Genomic DNA, 15,211 nt, shown 5'->3' with positions numbered 1-15,211 from the left:
TTTTAATTTCATGGCTACAGTTGCCATCTGCAGTGATCTTTGATCCCAAGAATATAAAATCTGACACTTCTTCCATTTCTTCTCCCTCTGTTTGCCAGGAAGTGATGGGACGAGTTGCCAAGATCTTTGTTTTTTTTTAATGTTAAACTTCAAGCCAGCTTTATACTTTCTTCTTTCCCTTTCATCAAGAAACTTCTGAATTCCTCCTTACTTTCTGTCATAAGGGCAGTATCATCTGCATATCTGAGATTGTTGATATTTCTTCTGGCAACCTTAATTCTAGCCTTTGAATCATCCAGCCTGGCATTTTGCATGATGTACTCTTGCATATAAGTTAAACAAATAGACAATTTTAATAGTTAGATGTGTGGAAATCTGAAAAGCCCTTCAAGATCCTGGAATTATGCTATAATGATCAAGTGAATTGATATTTCTGGCTAAGGTCTTCTTAATAATAACATCTCATTACCCTTTGGCTCACTCATACCACTACTATACTATACCTCAAAGAGATCGAACAATGAAGAAAAAGTCTTACATGTACAAAAATATTGCTCTTTTTGTGGTGGCAAAGAATTGGAAACTAAGAGTGCATCCATCAGTTGGTGACTGGTTGAACAAGTTATGGTGAATGAATAGTATGGAATACTATTGTGCTATACAAAATGATGAAGGGGATGGTTTCAGAGAAATCTGGGAAGATTTGTACAAAGTGATGAAAAGTGATGTGAGCGCTGAAGTAAGAACAAATTATACATTGATAATGTTGTAAAAATAAACAATTTGGACATGAGAATTTTGATCAACACAATGACCAACTATGATTCCAGAAGACTGATGATGAATTCTGCCCATCTCCTGACAGAGAGGTGATGAAGTAATGTGAAGAACAAGACATACATTTTTGGACACGACCAGTATGGGAATTTATTTTTGCTTTATTAAACTGATTCTTCTCCATTTTAGTGCTTTCCCTCTCTTGCTTATCTCCAGTTTATCCTATATATATCTTGGTTGTACATGATTGGTTGTATGTTGTCTTCCCAATTGGAGTGAGCTCATTAGAGAAGGAGACTGCCTTTTACCTTTTTTGTATCCTTAGCATGAAGATATATATATGTATATGTATATATATGACATATAGTAGATGCTTAATAAATGTTTGTTGAATGACTATACATATTTATTACAAGGGTCTTGTTTTTCTTTCTTTTCCAATAGGGTCAGAGAAAGGTAGGGGGGTAGAAAAAAAAGAAATTCTTGATCATTTTTAAAAATTTAATTAAAAATAATTATAATTCATATTTCTGAAGCACTTTAAGGTTTACGAAGTGCTTTCCTCACAACACTCCTCCCAGACTGATTCTTTTGTGTAGGCAAACTAGGCCATTTTTTGTCTCTATTCCTACCTAGCCTTTAGTTTAAGTAAACGGGTGTTGCTTCAGACAGGGACCTGGGAAAAACCTTAGCTTAAAAAGGCCAAGGTCTGGAAAGACCTGTATGAACTGATATATAGTGAAGTGAGCAGAACCAAGAGAATATTGTGTGCAGAGACAGCAATATTGTTGGGTGAAGAACTGTGAATGACTTGACTATTCTCAACAATACTATGATCCAAGACAATCCCAAAGGACTATTGATGAAACATACTATCCACCTCCAAAGAAAGAACTGATACTGATGGAACAGACTGAAACATGCTATTTTCATTTTTGTTCTTTTAATCAGGTTTTATTGTACAAAATGACAAATATGGTAATGTTTTACATAATTGTATGTTTATAACTCATATCTGATTGCTTGCTGTCTCAGGGAAGAGAGGGAGGGAAGAAGGGATAAAAATTGGAACCCCAAACTATAAATAAAAATGTTTATTATATTAAAATAAATAAGTAATTAAAAAAAGGCCAAGGTCTCCTACTGCATCCAGGGTCATCACTAGTCTTCTTGGCCTGTATCTTGCCACTGGACTCCTGTGACTCTGGAGGAGAGAGTGGGGCTGACTTTGCACAGTCCTGTCTCACTTAAATCTAATTTACTTAGGGGGCAGCTAGGTGGTACAGTGGATAAAACAGCAGCCCTGGATTCAGGAGGACCTGAGTTCAAATCCAACCTCAGACACTTGACACTTACTAGCTATGTGACCTTATATTTTTTAAAAATCTAATTCACTTGCAAATCAAGATATCACTCCTAATATCATTGGTCCTCTTCAAGAACAAAACAGCAACAACACAGCAGGAACTGGGACTCACCACATTCCTAGGTCAAGTGTTCTTTCTCACTACCCTTCCTTACTTTTATTCTTTTGCTTCTTCTAAGGACTTCCCTTCCTTAAATATCCCTCTAAATAAGGAGTATCCAAAGGTCAACATCTCAAAAGAATAACCCTCCTCCTGAATCAGATCACACCCATTAGTTCATTTATTCACTCAACAAACATTTGCAGTGTGCTTTTTATGTCTAAGGCCCCGTGGTAGAGATTCTATAAAGGATATCCATCTGCCCCCCTCCTCCTCCCGAAAAAACTAACAAAAACCATCAACTTACTCTCTGGGAGCTCTCCCTCTATAAGTAAGGAAGGAAGGAGAGCTCGGGTAATGAGTGAGCAAGGTCTTGAGTGGCATACCAGGGCTAACATAATTTCCTCACTGATTTACCTAGCTCATTAAAATAAGACAAGTTAGAAGTATACTCAGAGGCTGGCCCCATCCTTTCATCTTCAAAGCCCTTCCTAAACTCAAACCAAATTAATCCTTACAACACCTCCTGGTTCCATAGGCAAATATTTATCTTCATTCATACCCAGACAAACTAAGACCCACAGAGGCTGAAATGAATGTCTCAGGGTCAGGGAAATGGAGTGTCCAAAAAAAAATCTGGATCTCCAGATGCCCCTGGGAGTATCAGCTAACTAAGTTTTCAGGGAGCAGGGGCATTCTTCCTGTAGGCTTTCAGGAATCTGAGCTAAAAGGGAATTTAGGGATCACTCATTCTCACCCTTTCCTCTCCCCCAGGACATTTTTATAGAGGATAAACTATGGTTCAGTGAAGAAAAGGAAATCAGTTCAATACAGTGGAAAGAGTATGTTGGCTGGGGATTCAGAGGTTTTGATGTTCGGTTGTGTCTGACTTCCAGTTCTACGGCCATGTTTCTGTGATCTCATACACATCACTGGGAATACAAAAATAGAAATCAGATCATTCCTAATTTCAAGGACCTTCCATTAGCCTATGATGGAGAAAGGAAGGTTGGAAACATGCCACCGTCTAGTTGGGGTGTCATGGGCACCATTTTGACCACATGAAGACTGAGGAAGCCTGGACAGTGGGTTGGTGGCTGGGGAGCAGCACCAGATGAGTTTGGCCTCTATGACTCTGTCAAGTGGTTCTACACCAAGGGATCTGATCATGGAGGCATTGGGAGCTGCCTCCTTGGCAGGCTATGCCACGAGGGCACTGGCACTGGGTATAGCCCAACCCACTGATGTGGTGAAGGAACGTTTCCAGGCCCAGGCTCATGCAGGTGGTAGCCAGAGATCCCTGGGTATGGTGGATAAAACTATTGCCCAAGAGGAGGGATTTTGAGAAAATGGAAATGAACTTCACCCAATGTTGCCTTCAGTGCTCTCAACTGTGCTGAGCTGGTGACCTATGACCTCATCAAAGATGCCCATGACCTTCCATGCCACTTCACATCTGCCTTTGGGGCTGGCTTCTGCACCACCATCATTGCCTCCCCCAGGGATGTGGTCAAGATGACATACATGAACTCTGCCTCGGACCAGTATGCCAGTGCTTTGGAAGAAAGGACCCCAAGCCTTCTACAAAGGGTTCATACCTTTCTTCCTACACTTGGACTCCTGGAATCTAGTGATGTCTGTCATCTACAGGCAACTGAAATAGGCCCTGGTGGCCCCTTGCTCTTCCCGGAAAGGTCCTTTCTGAATCCTTTCCCTCTAGCTTTCTGCCTTACATCCCTCCCTTTTGAGTCCAGGCCCCTTCCTGACCCTCCTCCCACTTTTCCCCTATTCCCCCCCTTCCCCTGCCTCACCACTTTAGAACCCCCCTGCCCCTCTTAGAGTTGGTCCCATTTAATCCTTCTCCAGCCTCCTTCCTCTACCACTGCAGCCTCACCCAGATCCTTACTTCTAATAAAGCCAGAAGGGAACCCAGGAGGAAAATCCCCACTTCTGACACTTCCTACCTGTGTGACTCCGGACAAGTCAAAATGGGCAAGAAACTGGACCTGGTAAAGTGGTCTAGATTAGGGCTTCTTAAACTTTTTCCACTCATGACACTTTTTCACCAGAAAAAATTTTATGCAACTCCGGGTATATAGGTATATACAGTAGGTTTACAAATCAAACATTTTCTGCCAATTTTTTGCACCCCCCACATTCAGTATCTAACCCCATATGGGGTCAGGACCCCCAGTTTAAGAAGCTTTGGTCTAGATGACCTCTGAGGTCCCTTCTAGCTCCAGACCTATGCCCCTGTGATACCACATGGGTCACTGGGTATACAAAGATAGAAATCAGATAGTGCCTAACTGCAAGAAGCTTTCATTATCCTATGACAAAGAGAGGAGGGCTAGAAAAGTGTGAACAGATAAATAGAACACGGGGTGGGGAGTGATGGAAGGAAAGCAGAGAATTGGACAGTTTTCTAAGAAATTTGGAAGAAGAGGGAATGCTCTGGGCTGTTGGGGGAGGGCAAGGAACGGTTCCCCGGGCAGGCCTGGCCCAAGGTCACACCTAGGTAACAAGGAGCAGAGCCCCGGCTTAGGTCTTCCTTCAGATTCCAAAGCCACACCCCCCTCCCCAACCCCTAACCCCTTTCCATTACATGACCCTATCCTCTCAACTCTTTTATGAAAGCAAGGCCTTTTGGAAGTTCAGAAGAATTAGATTTCTTTAAAAGCAACCTGCAGGAAATACATTAAAAACACATTCTATCAGTTACAAATCTTAATGTCACCAGCCAAGGATGAGGGAATTAAAGTCAGGGCCCAAAATACATATAGTCAGCAACTCTGGGGCAAGGGCAGAGAGAATTTATAGAGTGCGAGGTCTGGACGTCTGGAACTAGGCGTGCTGAGCTCTGGGCTGAAATGGAAACAGGGCTAGTTTCAGGCTGGGGCGGGGGGAGGTCATCCGCATCGATTCAATCATTGTTTCCCATTTATTCTCAATGTAAATAATTTCTGAAATGTTCCTAAGGCAGGGCTCTGGTTTGTAGCATGGGGGCTGAATTCATTAAGGTGGGCTGCTGTCAGGGGGCATTTTGAAAAAATCCACACAAAGGAAAGCAAAACCTTTAAAAAAACAAGACTCCCTCCCTAACCTCGGCCCCCTTTCCCACCCACTCCCTCAACCCCAAACCGGTCCATTAAACACATCTCTAGCAGAGCACTGGGTAAGTAGCCCAGGGCAACAGGGACTTTGCCCAGGGCACCAACATTAGGGGGCCACTTCCAGCCTGTGGTGAGAGCACCATGTTAGAGCCCTACCTTTTCTTCCTCCTCTCAAACTCTCCCTCTCCATAGCTTGTTGACTTGTTACTCCTTTCTCTGGCTATGCTCCATTTGGATCAGGTCATTTCCTCTCCTAGTCGAAATCCCCCTACATCACTGTCCTCTGCGATACCCCCTCTTTCCCCACCTCCAATTGATATGCCCCAGGGGCAAAAATTCCCTACTCATGGCTTTGATCTCCCACCTATAAGGGAAAGTAAAGGTGAGGCCTGATTGATGGTTCACCTAGGGAATCTGAGTGTGGACAATCTGGATAATTTAAAAGGTTTCTCCCCATTTTGTTAAATCTGGAGTTGACTCAGTCTAACAAAAGTCAAACTTTAAACAGGGTGGGGTAGAGGGATGTCTAATTTTCCCCCCACAGTAGGTAGAATGGTCAGGGAAGCTTAGGGCAAGTACAAACATCAGCTTTGTTCACAGGTGCTTACAGACGAGTGTTCTGTACATTCTGGCTGATTAAAGCAAATGATGTTTTGAATTAGAACCTGGAAGTCAGTAGTGCCTTCAAGAAACAAAACATCCCAATTCAATGAGGAGAGGTCAGACTTGGGTTCTTAGCTACTAGCCTTCCTCATCACAATAATGCAGTGAAATATTTCCACTGCCTCGACCCTGGCTTTCCTGGAATGTCTGTGCCATTCTCCTTTTAGTGTGTGTAGAGGGGAGTGGGCTGGGAGGGGGAATGAGAGTGGCTTCCCTTATGGAATGACTGCTAGAGCTGGGAGAGATCAGTTAGTCCAATGTCTTCATGTTACAGATGAGGAAACTGAGGTCCCGGGAGGTGACTTGCTCATGGTGACACGGATGGTTTGAAGCAAAGCCAGAATGAGAACCCAAGTTTCTAGATTCTCAGGCCACTGGTTTTTCTGCTACAACATCTTTTCTACTAAACTGCCTCCAGCCTCATGCAGGTCACTGATTCTGAGAACCCCAGCATCCTTTGCTTTGGCTTTGCTCCCTAAATAAAGATCAGCCACCCATTGGCAAAGACCTAATGAGTGTTACTGCACTAGTGCCTGTTATTGTGTCAGGGTGTGAATCCTGTGTCTTACTTTGGGAATGGGGCACAGGGAAAAGAGTGCTTGTCTGGGAGTCAATGGATTTGAGTGTTCACTTTGCTATTTAATTATTTGTGTGACCCTGGACGATCTCTGTGGTCCACAACTTCACTACTCCCCAAATTAGGGGTTTGGATTAGATGAACTCTAAGTTCCCTTTCAGCTCTGGAGCCTGTGATTCATTTTTTTTTATAATAAACATTTTTATTTAAAGTTTTGAGTTCCAAATTCTATCCTTCCTTCCCTCCCTCCCCTCCTCCTCCCTGAGGCAGCAAACACTCAGATATAGGTTATAGATGTGCAATTATGTAAAACATTAACACATTAGTCATTTTGTACAAGAAAACTCAAAAGAATGAAAGTGAAAATAGCATGCTTCAGTCTGTATTCATATCAGTTCTTTCTTTGGAGGTGGATAGGATTAATTCTCTCTCTCTCTTTTTTGCAGGGCAATGAGGGTTAAGTGACTTGCCCAAGGTCACACAACTAGTACGTGTCAAGTGTCTGAGACTGGATTTGAACTCAGGTCCTCCTGAATTCAGGGCTGGTGTTTTATCCACTGTGCCATCTAGCTGTCCCCTTCATTCTCTTTTTTTAAAAAAAATAATTGAGGGGCAGCTAGATGGTGCAGTGGTTAAGCACCGGCCCTGGATTCAGGAGGACCTGAGTTCAAATCCGGCCTCAGACACTTGACACTTACTAGCTGTGTGACCCTGGGCAAGTCACTTAACCCCCATTGCCTGCAAATAATAATAATAATAATAATAATAATAATAATAATAATAGATATCTTTTGGTTTTACATCACTTTCATCTCTGAACACATCTTTTTCCTCCCCTAACTAGCAAGCCATCCCTTGCAACAAAGAATCCAAAAGAGAGAGGGGGAAAAAACAGTTCAACAAAATCAACTGATTAATCAACTGAGCCTAGTCATTATAATTATGCATTATAATTATAACAAGTAGACAACTAGGTGGTGCAATGCAGAGAGAGCTAGATTTGAACTCATGAGACTTGACACTTATTAGTTCTGTGACTCTAATTGTATTAACCTCCCTCAGCCTCTGTTCCCTCATTGGTAAAATGGAAATAATAATAGTATGTACCTCACAGTGCTGTTGTGAGAAATAAATGCGAAAACACAAAATTGAAAGCACTATATACCTGCTAGGTGGTATTGGATCTTTTTGTCCTTTCCATCTACATTATTGTAGTTATTAAGTTGTTTTCCCAATTCTGTCGTCCACTTTACTACAAATCAATCCACGTCTTCCCATGCTTGAATTCTTCATATTTAATTTTCCTATGGTTTAATAATATTCAATTATGTTTGTTTCAAAATTGGTTGTGTCATTCCACAACTGATGGGCATCTACTTTGTTTCCAATTCTTTGCTACTTTGCAAGGAAGTGCAGCTATTTGGTACACATACACACATACATGTATATACAATGATATACACATATGCAAACATATACACATATAGAGATATGTAGATAACCTTTTTGTCTTTGTCCTACTTGGGAAATATATCTAGAATTAAGATCTCTGGGTCAAAGGGTATGAGCTTTTTAGTCACTTTTTAAAAAACATAATTCAAAATTTCTTTTCAAAATGGTCAGAACAACATATAGCTCTACCAACAGTGTGCCTATCTTTCCACAGTCCCTTGACCATTAACTGTTCCCATTTTTTGTCATCTTTGCCAATTGTTTTGATTCGTATTTGTCTTATTATTAGTGATGTGGAACTACCTTTAATGTAGAGGGTTTTGTTTGTTTGTTTGTGAGGCAATTGGGGTTAAGTGACTTGCCCAGGGTCACACAGCTAGTAAGTGTCAAGGGTCTGAGGCCGAATTTGAACTCAGGTCCTCCTGAATCCAGGGCCAGTGCTTTATCTACTGTGCCACCCAGCTGCCCCCTGCATTTCTTCTTTTGAGAGCTATTCTGCACAGAATGCTATCTATTCTCCAGTTATCATCCTCATCTCCCTCCCATCAGATACTTGGACTCTGCTCCTGTGTCTTGTGAGTCTGAGCTTTCAATTTATCCAATTTAGTCCTGGTCTCTATGCTTCTTTCTGGTAGTCTGTTCACCATACTTTCTAACCACTTCCAAAATACTGTTAGGATATAAGTTCCTTGACGGGAGAAGGAGCAGTTAGAAGCAAAACATTTTTGAGGAGGGATAGGGTGAAAGAAGATAGAAAATGGAATTAATATCAAAGGGAGGGAATAGGATGGAGGGTAATACAGTTAGCAATAGTAACTGTGGAAAAAAAAAAACTTGAAGCAAGTTTGTCTGATAAGCCTCGGTTCTCAAACACATAGAGAACTGAGTCAAATTTGTTAAAATGAGAGCCATTCAACCCTCCTCGCTTTCTGGCAGTATGGCTGGATCACCCCCCCCCCCAGTCCTAAGATCATTTTCTGGCAGTGTGGCTCAGCCCTTCCGTCTGGTGCCCACCCAGGCCGTGGGTTGAGGGAAGGTGGAAGGTTCGAGTACCCCCGGGGTATGAGGCTGTTCGACCTTTTCCGGGGGGTTTTCAGATTCCCGGGACCTCAGAGACCCAGGGATCCCTTCTTTGGAGGGATGACTAGAGAAGAGGATGATGAAAATGAGGAGAAGGAAGAAGAAGGAAAGGCTCCCTGGGGTGCCAGGTCCCCTGAGGACTTCACTTTTGGCTTTAGTTTTGGCCCTGGAGATGAAATGCATTTCCACGATAACTTTGGCTTTGACGAACTGATTCGGGATTTCAACCGTATTTTCGGAGATATGGGGGCCTGGACCCTGACCTCCCGCCCCCCTGAGCTCCCAGGCCCAGAGCCAAAGGCCCCACATGAGAGGCAGAGGGAGGGGGAGACCATCCGGGATTCGATGTTCAAGATAGTCACCAGCCTAGGATTTTCAGTCTGGGTTGGGACAGTGATCTGGGGCACTCATCTCCCAAAGCTGTCCCAGACTGGGACTCCAAGAAGCCTTTGCATGGGTTTGATGACATATGGCCAGTGACCCCTGATGCTAGAACCAGAGAGGACAAGGATCTTGATTCCCAGGTCTCAAAGGAGGGCCTGGGTCAAGTCCTACAGCCCCAGCCTAAATCGTACTTCAGAAGCATCTCTGTTACAAAGATGACTGGGCCAGATGGGAAGGTGGAGGAGCGGCGCACTGTCATAGAGAGTGAGGGCAACAAAGAAACCACAGTAACCCTTCGAGAAGCAGATGGCAGTTCTAGAGATGATTCAGGCACCCCAAGGCCTCCAGATTTGGGGGACAGTGCTTCCATCCTGAATTCATTCCTTGGACGATAGTTCTGGTCTTGGTAGCCCAAGTTGACTCCGTGGAGGACTCTATCCCTACCCACCCCCCCCTGCTCTATTCATTGACATCTGGGGTTCCTGACTTCACTAGCTGGCTCAACTGCTCTTCCTGCCACAGTGAGGGTATTGGGGGAGGGTGGGGGTAGATGTGACAGGTAAAGGAAAAGGTACCCTCTGCTCTTCCCCCATGCCCTTGCTGCCCCCAAATAAAATCTTTATGTTTAAAAAAATGAGAGCCATTCTCCAATTGATAGATGATCAAAAGACATGACGTCTTCAGATGAAATAATCAAAGCCACCTATAGCCATATGAAAAAAAAATGCTCTAACTCACTACTGATTGGAGAGATTTGAGTCAAAACAATTATGGGTACTACCTATTGGATTGGATAATAGGACAGCAGAGGAAAATGACAAATGTTATGGGGAATATAGGGAAATTGAAACATTTATATACTCTTGGTAAAGTTATAAACTCATTCAAACATTTTGTAGAGCAATTCGGAACTATGGCCAAGGGGCTATAAAGCCATGCATACTCTTCAACCTAGCAATACCACTACTGAGTTGGTATCCTAAGAGAGATGAAAAAAAAAGTTGAATTCAAAATTGGGGTAATGCCCATCACTTGGGGAAAGGCTGAACAAATCATGGGATGAGATTAGGATGGAACACTATTGTGCTGTAAGAAATGATGAGCAGGATGCTATCAGAAGGACTTATGAAAAATGCAATCCATCTATGAAGAAAGAACTGATGGTAGCTAAATACAGATTGAAGAATAATTTTTTTTGTTAATTCCTCTTTCTATAGATTTTTGTCTGTTTTCTTTCACAACCTGACTAATGTGGAAATGTTTCGCATGACTGCACATGCATAGCTTATATTGAATTGCTTGAGTTATTAAGGGGGATGGGGAGGGAGGAAGAGAATTTGGAACACAAATTTCTTTATACATGTAACTTGGAAAAAATTCTAAATAAATTAATTAATTAAAGATATAAGCTCCTTGAGCAAAGGGACTATCTTGGTTTTTGTCTTGTATCTCCACCACTTAATGCAGTGGTGATACTGTAAGTACTTAAATGCTCTATCTATCTATCTATCATCTATCTATTCATCTCTATCTCCTAAAATCGCATCCATTGGGGAATGATTTTTCATCTTATAATTTGTTTGTATAAATTCCTTATATATCTTGGATAGCAGAAATATTTGATGCAGAGATTTTTTTTCCCTGACAGCTTGCTTTCTTATCCTAGTTGCATTGATTTTGTTAGTTCAAAGGCTTTTCAGTTCCTGTGATCTATTCTTGTTCCCTGAACCTGAATGTCAGAATTTAGAAAGCGTTCTTTCCCGTATTTACCTCTTCCATGAAGCTTTCCTTTACTTTTGCCATTCATATGAATATCTATTGTAATTGTGTTTTGTACCATATAGTTTAATGTTTTAATTCATCTTTTTTTTTTTTTTTTTTTTTTTTTGCAGGGCAATGGGGGTTAAGTGACTTGCCCAGGGTCACATAGCTAGTAAGTGTCTGAGGCCGGATTTGAACTCAGGTACTCCTGAATCCAGGACCGGTGCTTTATCCACTGCGCCACCTAGCCGCCCCCTTTAATTCATCTTTAATTATTTCTATAATCAATACTTAAATTTTTTAGCTTGCATCTCTATCCTTGCCATGTACAATCAGGTTGGGAGATAGGATATGTGTGTATATAAGTATGTATGTGTATGTGCATGTATTAATACTCAATTTTTTTTAGCATGAGTCCCTGCCTTTAGTATCTACAATCCAGTTAGGGAGATATGTATGCATGTAAATATGTGTGCATATATATATGCATATAATACATTATGTATATACCTGTTGTATATGTATACACATATACATATACTTGTCCATAAATACTGGCATGACCCATATATGTATTTGTGTATACATATATGTATATTGCACATATATGTATATATACACATACATTGTTCTTATATAAATACAAGAAAAATTAGAGATGACCTAAGCATTAAATGATATGGTATATGCCATTATTTACATAATTGCATATTTATAAGATGTATAATATAATATGTTGTGTCTGTGTGTATCTTTATATACATAGGTGTATATACAGATAAATCAGTTGGTCAAAAACCATTTATTAATTCCCTCCCAAGTGCTACAGATGAAAAAGAGGCAAAATACAGCCCATGAACTCCAGGAGCTTACAATCTAACTAATATATAATAATTTCTTCAAATAGACTGTAAGCTCCTGAAGGGCACACCTGTGTCTTGCATTTCTCTCTGTGTTGCACACAGTATCAGCACAAGGCTGGACACAAAATAGGCTATCATCTCTGCTGGGTAGAAAGACCTGGATGGGGTGGGGGCTAACTAGAGCTATAAAAGATTTTTTTTTAATTTAATTTTTTTGTGGGGCAATGAAGGTTAAATGACTTGCCCAGGGTCATACAGCTAGTAAGTGTCAAGCGTCTGAGGCTGGATTTGAACTCAGGTCCTCCTGAATTCAGGGCCAGGGCCGGTGCTTTATCTACTGCACCACCTAGCTGCCCCCAATCACTTTCATAAGGAAGGAAAGCAAGAAAGAATGACTTCTCTGAGATCACACAGGTAGTAAGTACTAGAGCTTGGTCTATAACTCAGATCAAATATAATGTTCTTCCCATTACACAAGAGAACAAAATTAACATTTTGTTTAAAAAGGAGAGAGGTCTGTTGCTAGCTGTATTGGGGAGGGGGGAGGGAGGGAGAAAAATTGAAACTAGAAATCTTATGAAAACAAATGTTGCAAACTATCTCTACATGTAACTGGAAAATAATAAAATACTTTTATGGAAAAAAAGACAAGAGAGGTCTGGTTTGAAATGGATGCTGATGGCAGTAATAAATACAGGAGCCATGAGTAGTAGGTAAGGGGCAACCAGAGTCCCACTACCCTGGACAAGTTGCAACTTCTTGGTGCACAAGCAATTCTCTAAGCCTATTAGTTTGGGGGGGGTTTGTTTGTTTGTTTGTTGTTTTTTGTCCTTTCTCTAAGAGGCCCATGACACTGGGATGATGTCATGACTTGAACTGAATTGGATTTAAGTGACGGAGAACTGTGCAAGGTCACCAACCTCACTCTCTCCTCCAAAGCCATCTGGGTCCAGTGGCAAAATATATATCAGGGTGACTGGACATGGCCCTGGATGTTTTTTTAAGGCAACTGGGGTTAGGTGACTTGCCCAGGGTCACACAGTAAGTGACTGAGGTGAAATTTGAACTCAGGTCCTCCCAACTTCAGGGACAATGTTCTATTTTTTTTTTTTTTAGTGAAGCAATTGGGGTTAAGTGACTTGCCCAGGGTCACACAGCTAGTAAATGTTAAGTGTCTGAGGCCGGATTTGAACTCAGGTACCCCTGACTCCAGGGCTGGTGCCCCATCTAGCTGCCCTGACAATGTTCTATGCACCATCTAGCTGTAGAATAGTTTCCAAATTGCATTGGTGAAGAGAGCTTCCTCACCTGGGAATTCCCTACATCACTGAAATTGCTGGTCCAAAAAACCCCTCAAATGGTAGTAAGCTGGAAATAGGAGTCATGATAAAATTCATGTCTTATCTGTTCAGCTGTGTCTAGCTCTTCATGACCTGATTTAGGGTTTTCTTGGCAAAGATACTGGAGTGGTTTGCCACTTCTTTCTCCAGCTCATGAATGGTCTGTTGTCGCTACTACATTAGATATCCACAGAATCTCACTTGAAAATTCTTTCTTCCAGAACTCTCACAAAAAGTATATGCTGATAGAATTGGGAATGCTTCTTTCTTGATCCATTGGGTGTTTTATGATCAGGGTAATGGTTGATGGGCTTTGACCACCAGCAGAGCCCCAGGCAATCTACCCTCATCTCCCCAATCACCATCTAAGTACCAATTTCTCCCCATCCCACCACCTCCCAGAAAAGTAACTACTGTAGAGCCAAGAGGATCCAAAAACTGCACTTAAGACATCTTCTTCCCATCCCCAAATGCAGGTTTGCTTCCTCAGCTTGGAGAGAGAAAGAATCAGATTATTATTATTTTTTTTTGGTGAGGCAATTGGGTTAAGTGACTTGCCCAGGGTCACACAGCTAGTAAGTGTCTGAGACTGGATTTGAACTCAGGTCCTCCTGAATCCAGGGCCGGTGCTCTATCCATTGTGCCACCTAGCTTCCCCAAGAATCAGATTCTTTTTTTTTGTTTTTGTTGCTTTTTGTGTGTGTGTGAGGCAATTGGGGTTAAGTGACTTGCCCAGGGTCACACAGCTAGTAAGTGTTAAATGTCTGAGGCCAGATTCAAACTCATGTACTCCTGACTCCAGGGCTGGTGCTCTATCCACTGCACCATCTAGCTGCCCCAAGAATCAGATTCTTTACATTGAATTTGACATCTGAAGGGAATCATTCATTAATTATCATTCACTAGCAATGTACTAGACCTGGAGTTCAAATCTGGCCTCACACATTTGCTAACTATGTAACCCTAGGTAAGTGAACTAACTTTTTTTTGTCTGCCTCAGTTTCCTTATCTGTAAAATGGAGATAATAATAGCACCTTTCCTCCCAGGGTTGTTGTGAGAGTAAAATGAGATAATATATGTAAGATGCTTTGTATACCCTAAAGTTCTGCATAAATGCTAGCAACTAAGTTGAGATACTCACAGCTGTGCAATTATCCAAATAATTGCATGTGTGTGTTTTAATTTAGGAAAAAGGGGGGGGAGGGGCGAGCATAGTCCCATATTTTTCAACTACCCACTGGACCACTTAGCTGCCTCTACCTGGAATATAGCAGACATTTGATAAACAAACACTTGTAGAATGGATAAAATGGTCAGTGTCTGACCATTGACCGAACCTGGGCTTTCCTTTATGTTCCCTTGTTGGGGAAGAGAGGGCTGGGGGTTGCATTGGAGTTTTTGTGTATATGTGTTGCTGTTGGGTTTTTTTTTTTAAACTTTATTTCAAGGAACTTGTATTAACACCAGAATAATTCTCTGACTAGAGTCAAGCTCTCAGGAATGAACTTTGGTAGGGCCAAAGAATAATACTTATTCTGTAGGCTAAGGACTAATTTCGCTTTGCCCTGTACAATCTGATACCTATCAGCCTCTAGTACCCTTTCCAGCTCTTGGCCCAGCTGCCATTAATGTACTCTCCAGCTCTGGCATCTCTCTCTCTGGCTCACTCTCTCTGTCTCTCTGTCTCTCTGTCCGTCTCTGTCTCTCTGTCCGTCTCTGTCTCTCTGTCTCTCT

General features: G+C 41.8%; 1 protein-coding gene across 1 annotated transcript; it reads left to right on the top strand.

Annotated features, from left to right (window-relative positions):
• The first annotated feature begins 9,110 nt into the window (after positions 1-9,110).
• Positions 9,111-9,907, top strand: LOC122726329 (HCLS1-associated protein X-1-like). The gene is given in 2 exon segments (XM_043963988.1): positions 9,111-9,477; positions 9,480-9,907. Coding segments are annotated over 2 exon segments (795 nt in total).
• Positions 9,908-15,211: the final 5,304 nt, after the last annotated feature.

Source organism: Dromiciops gliroides, chromosome 4 (genome assembly GCF_019393635.1).
Source record: "Dromiciops gliroides isolate mDroGli1 chromosome 4, mDroGli1.pri, whole genome shotgun sequence".
Lineage (NCBI taxonomy): Eukaryota > Metazoa > Chordata > Mammalia > Microbiotheria > Microbiotheriidae > Dromiciops > Dromiciops gliroides.
This window is presented reverse-complemented; position numbering and strand designations above follow the sequence as displayed.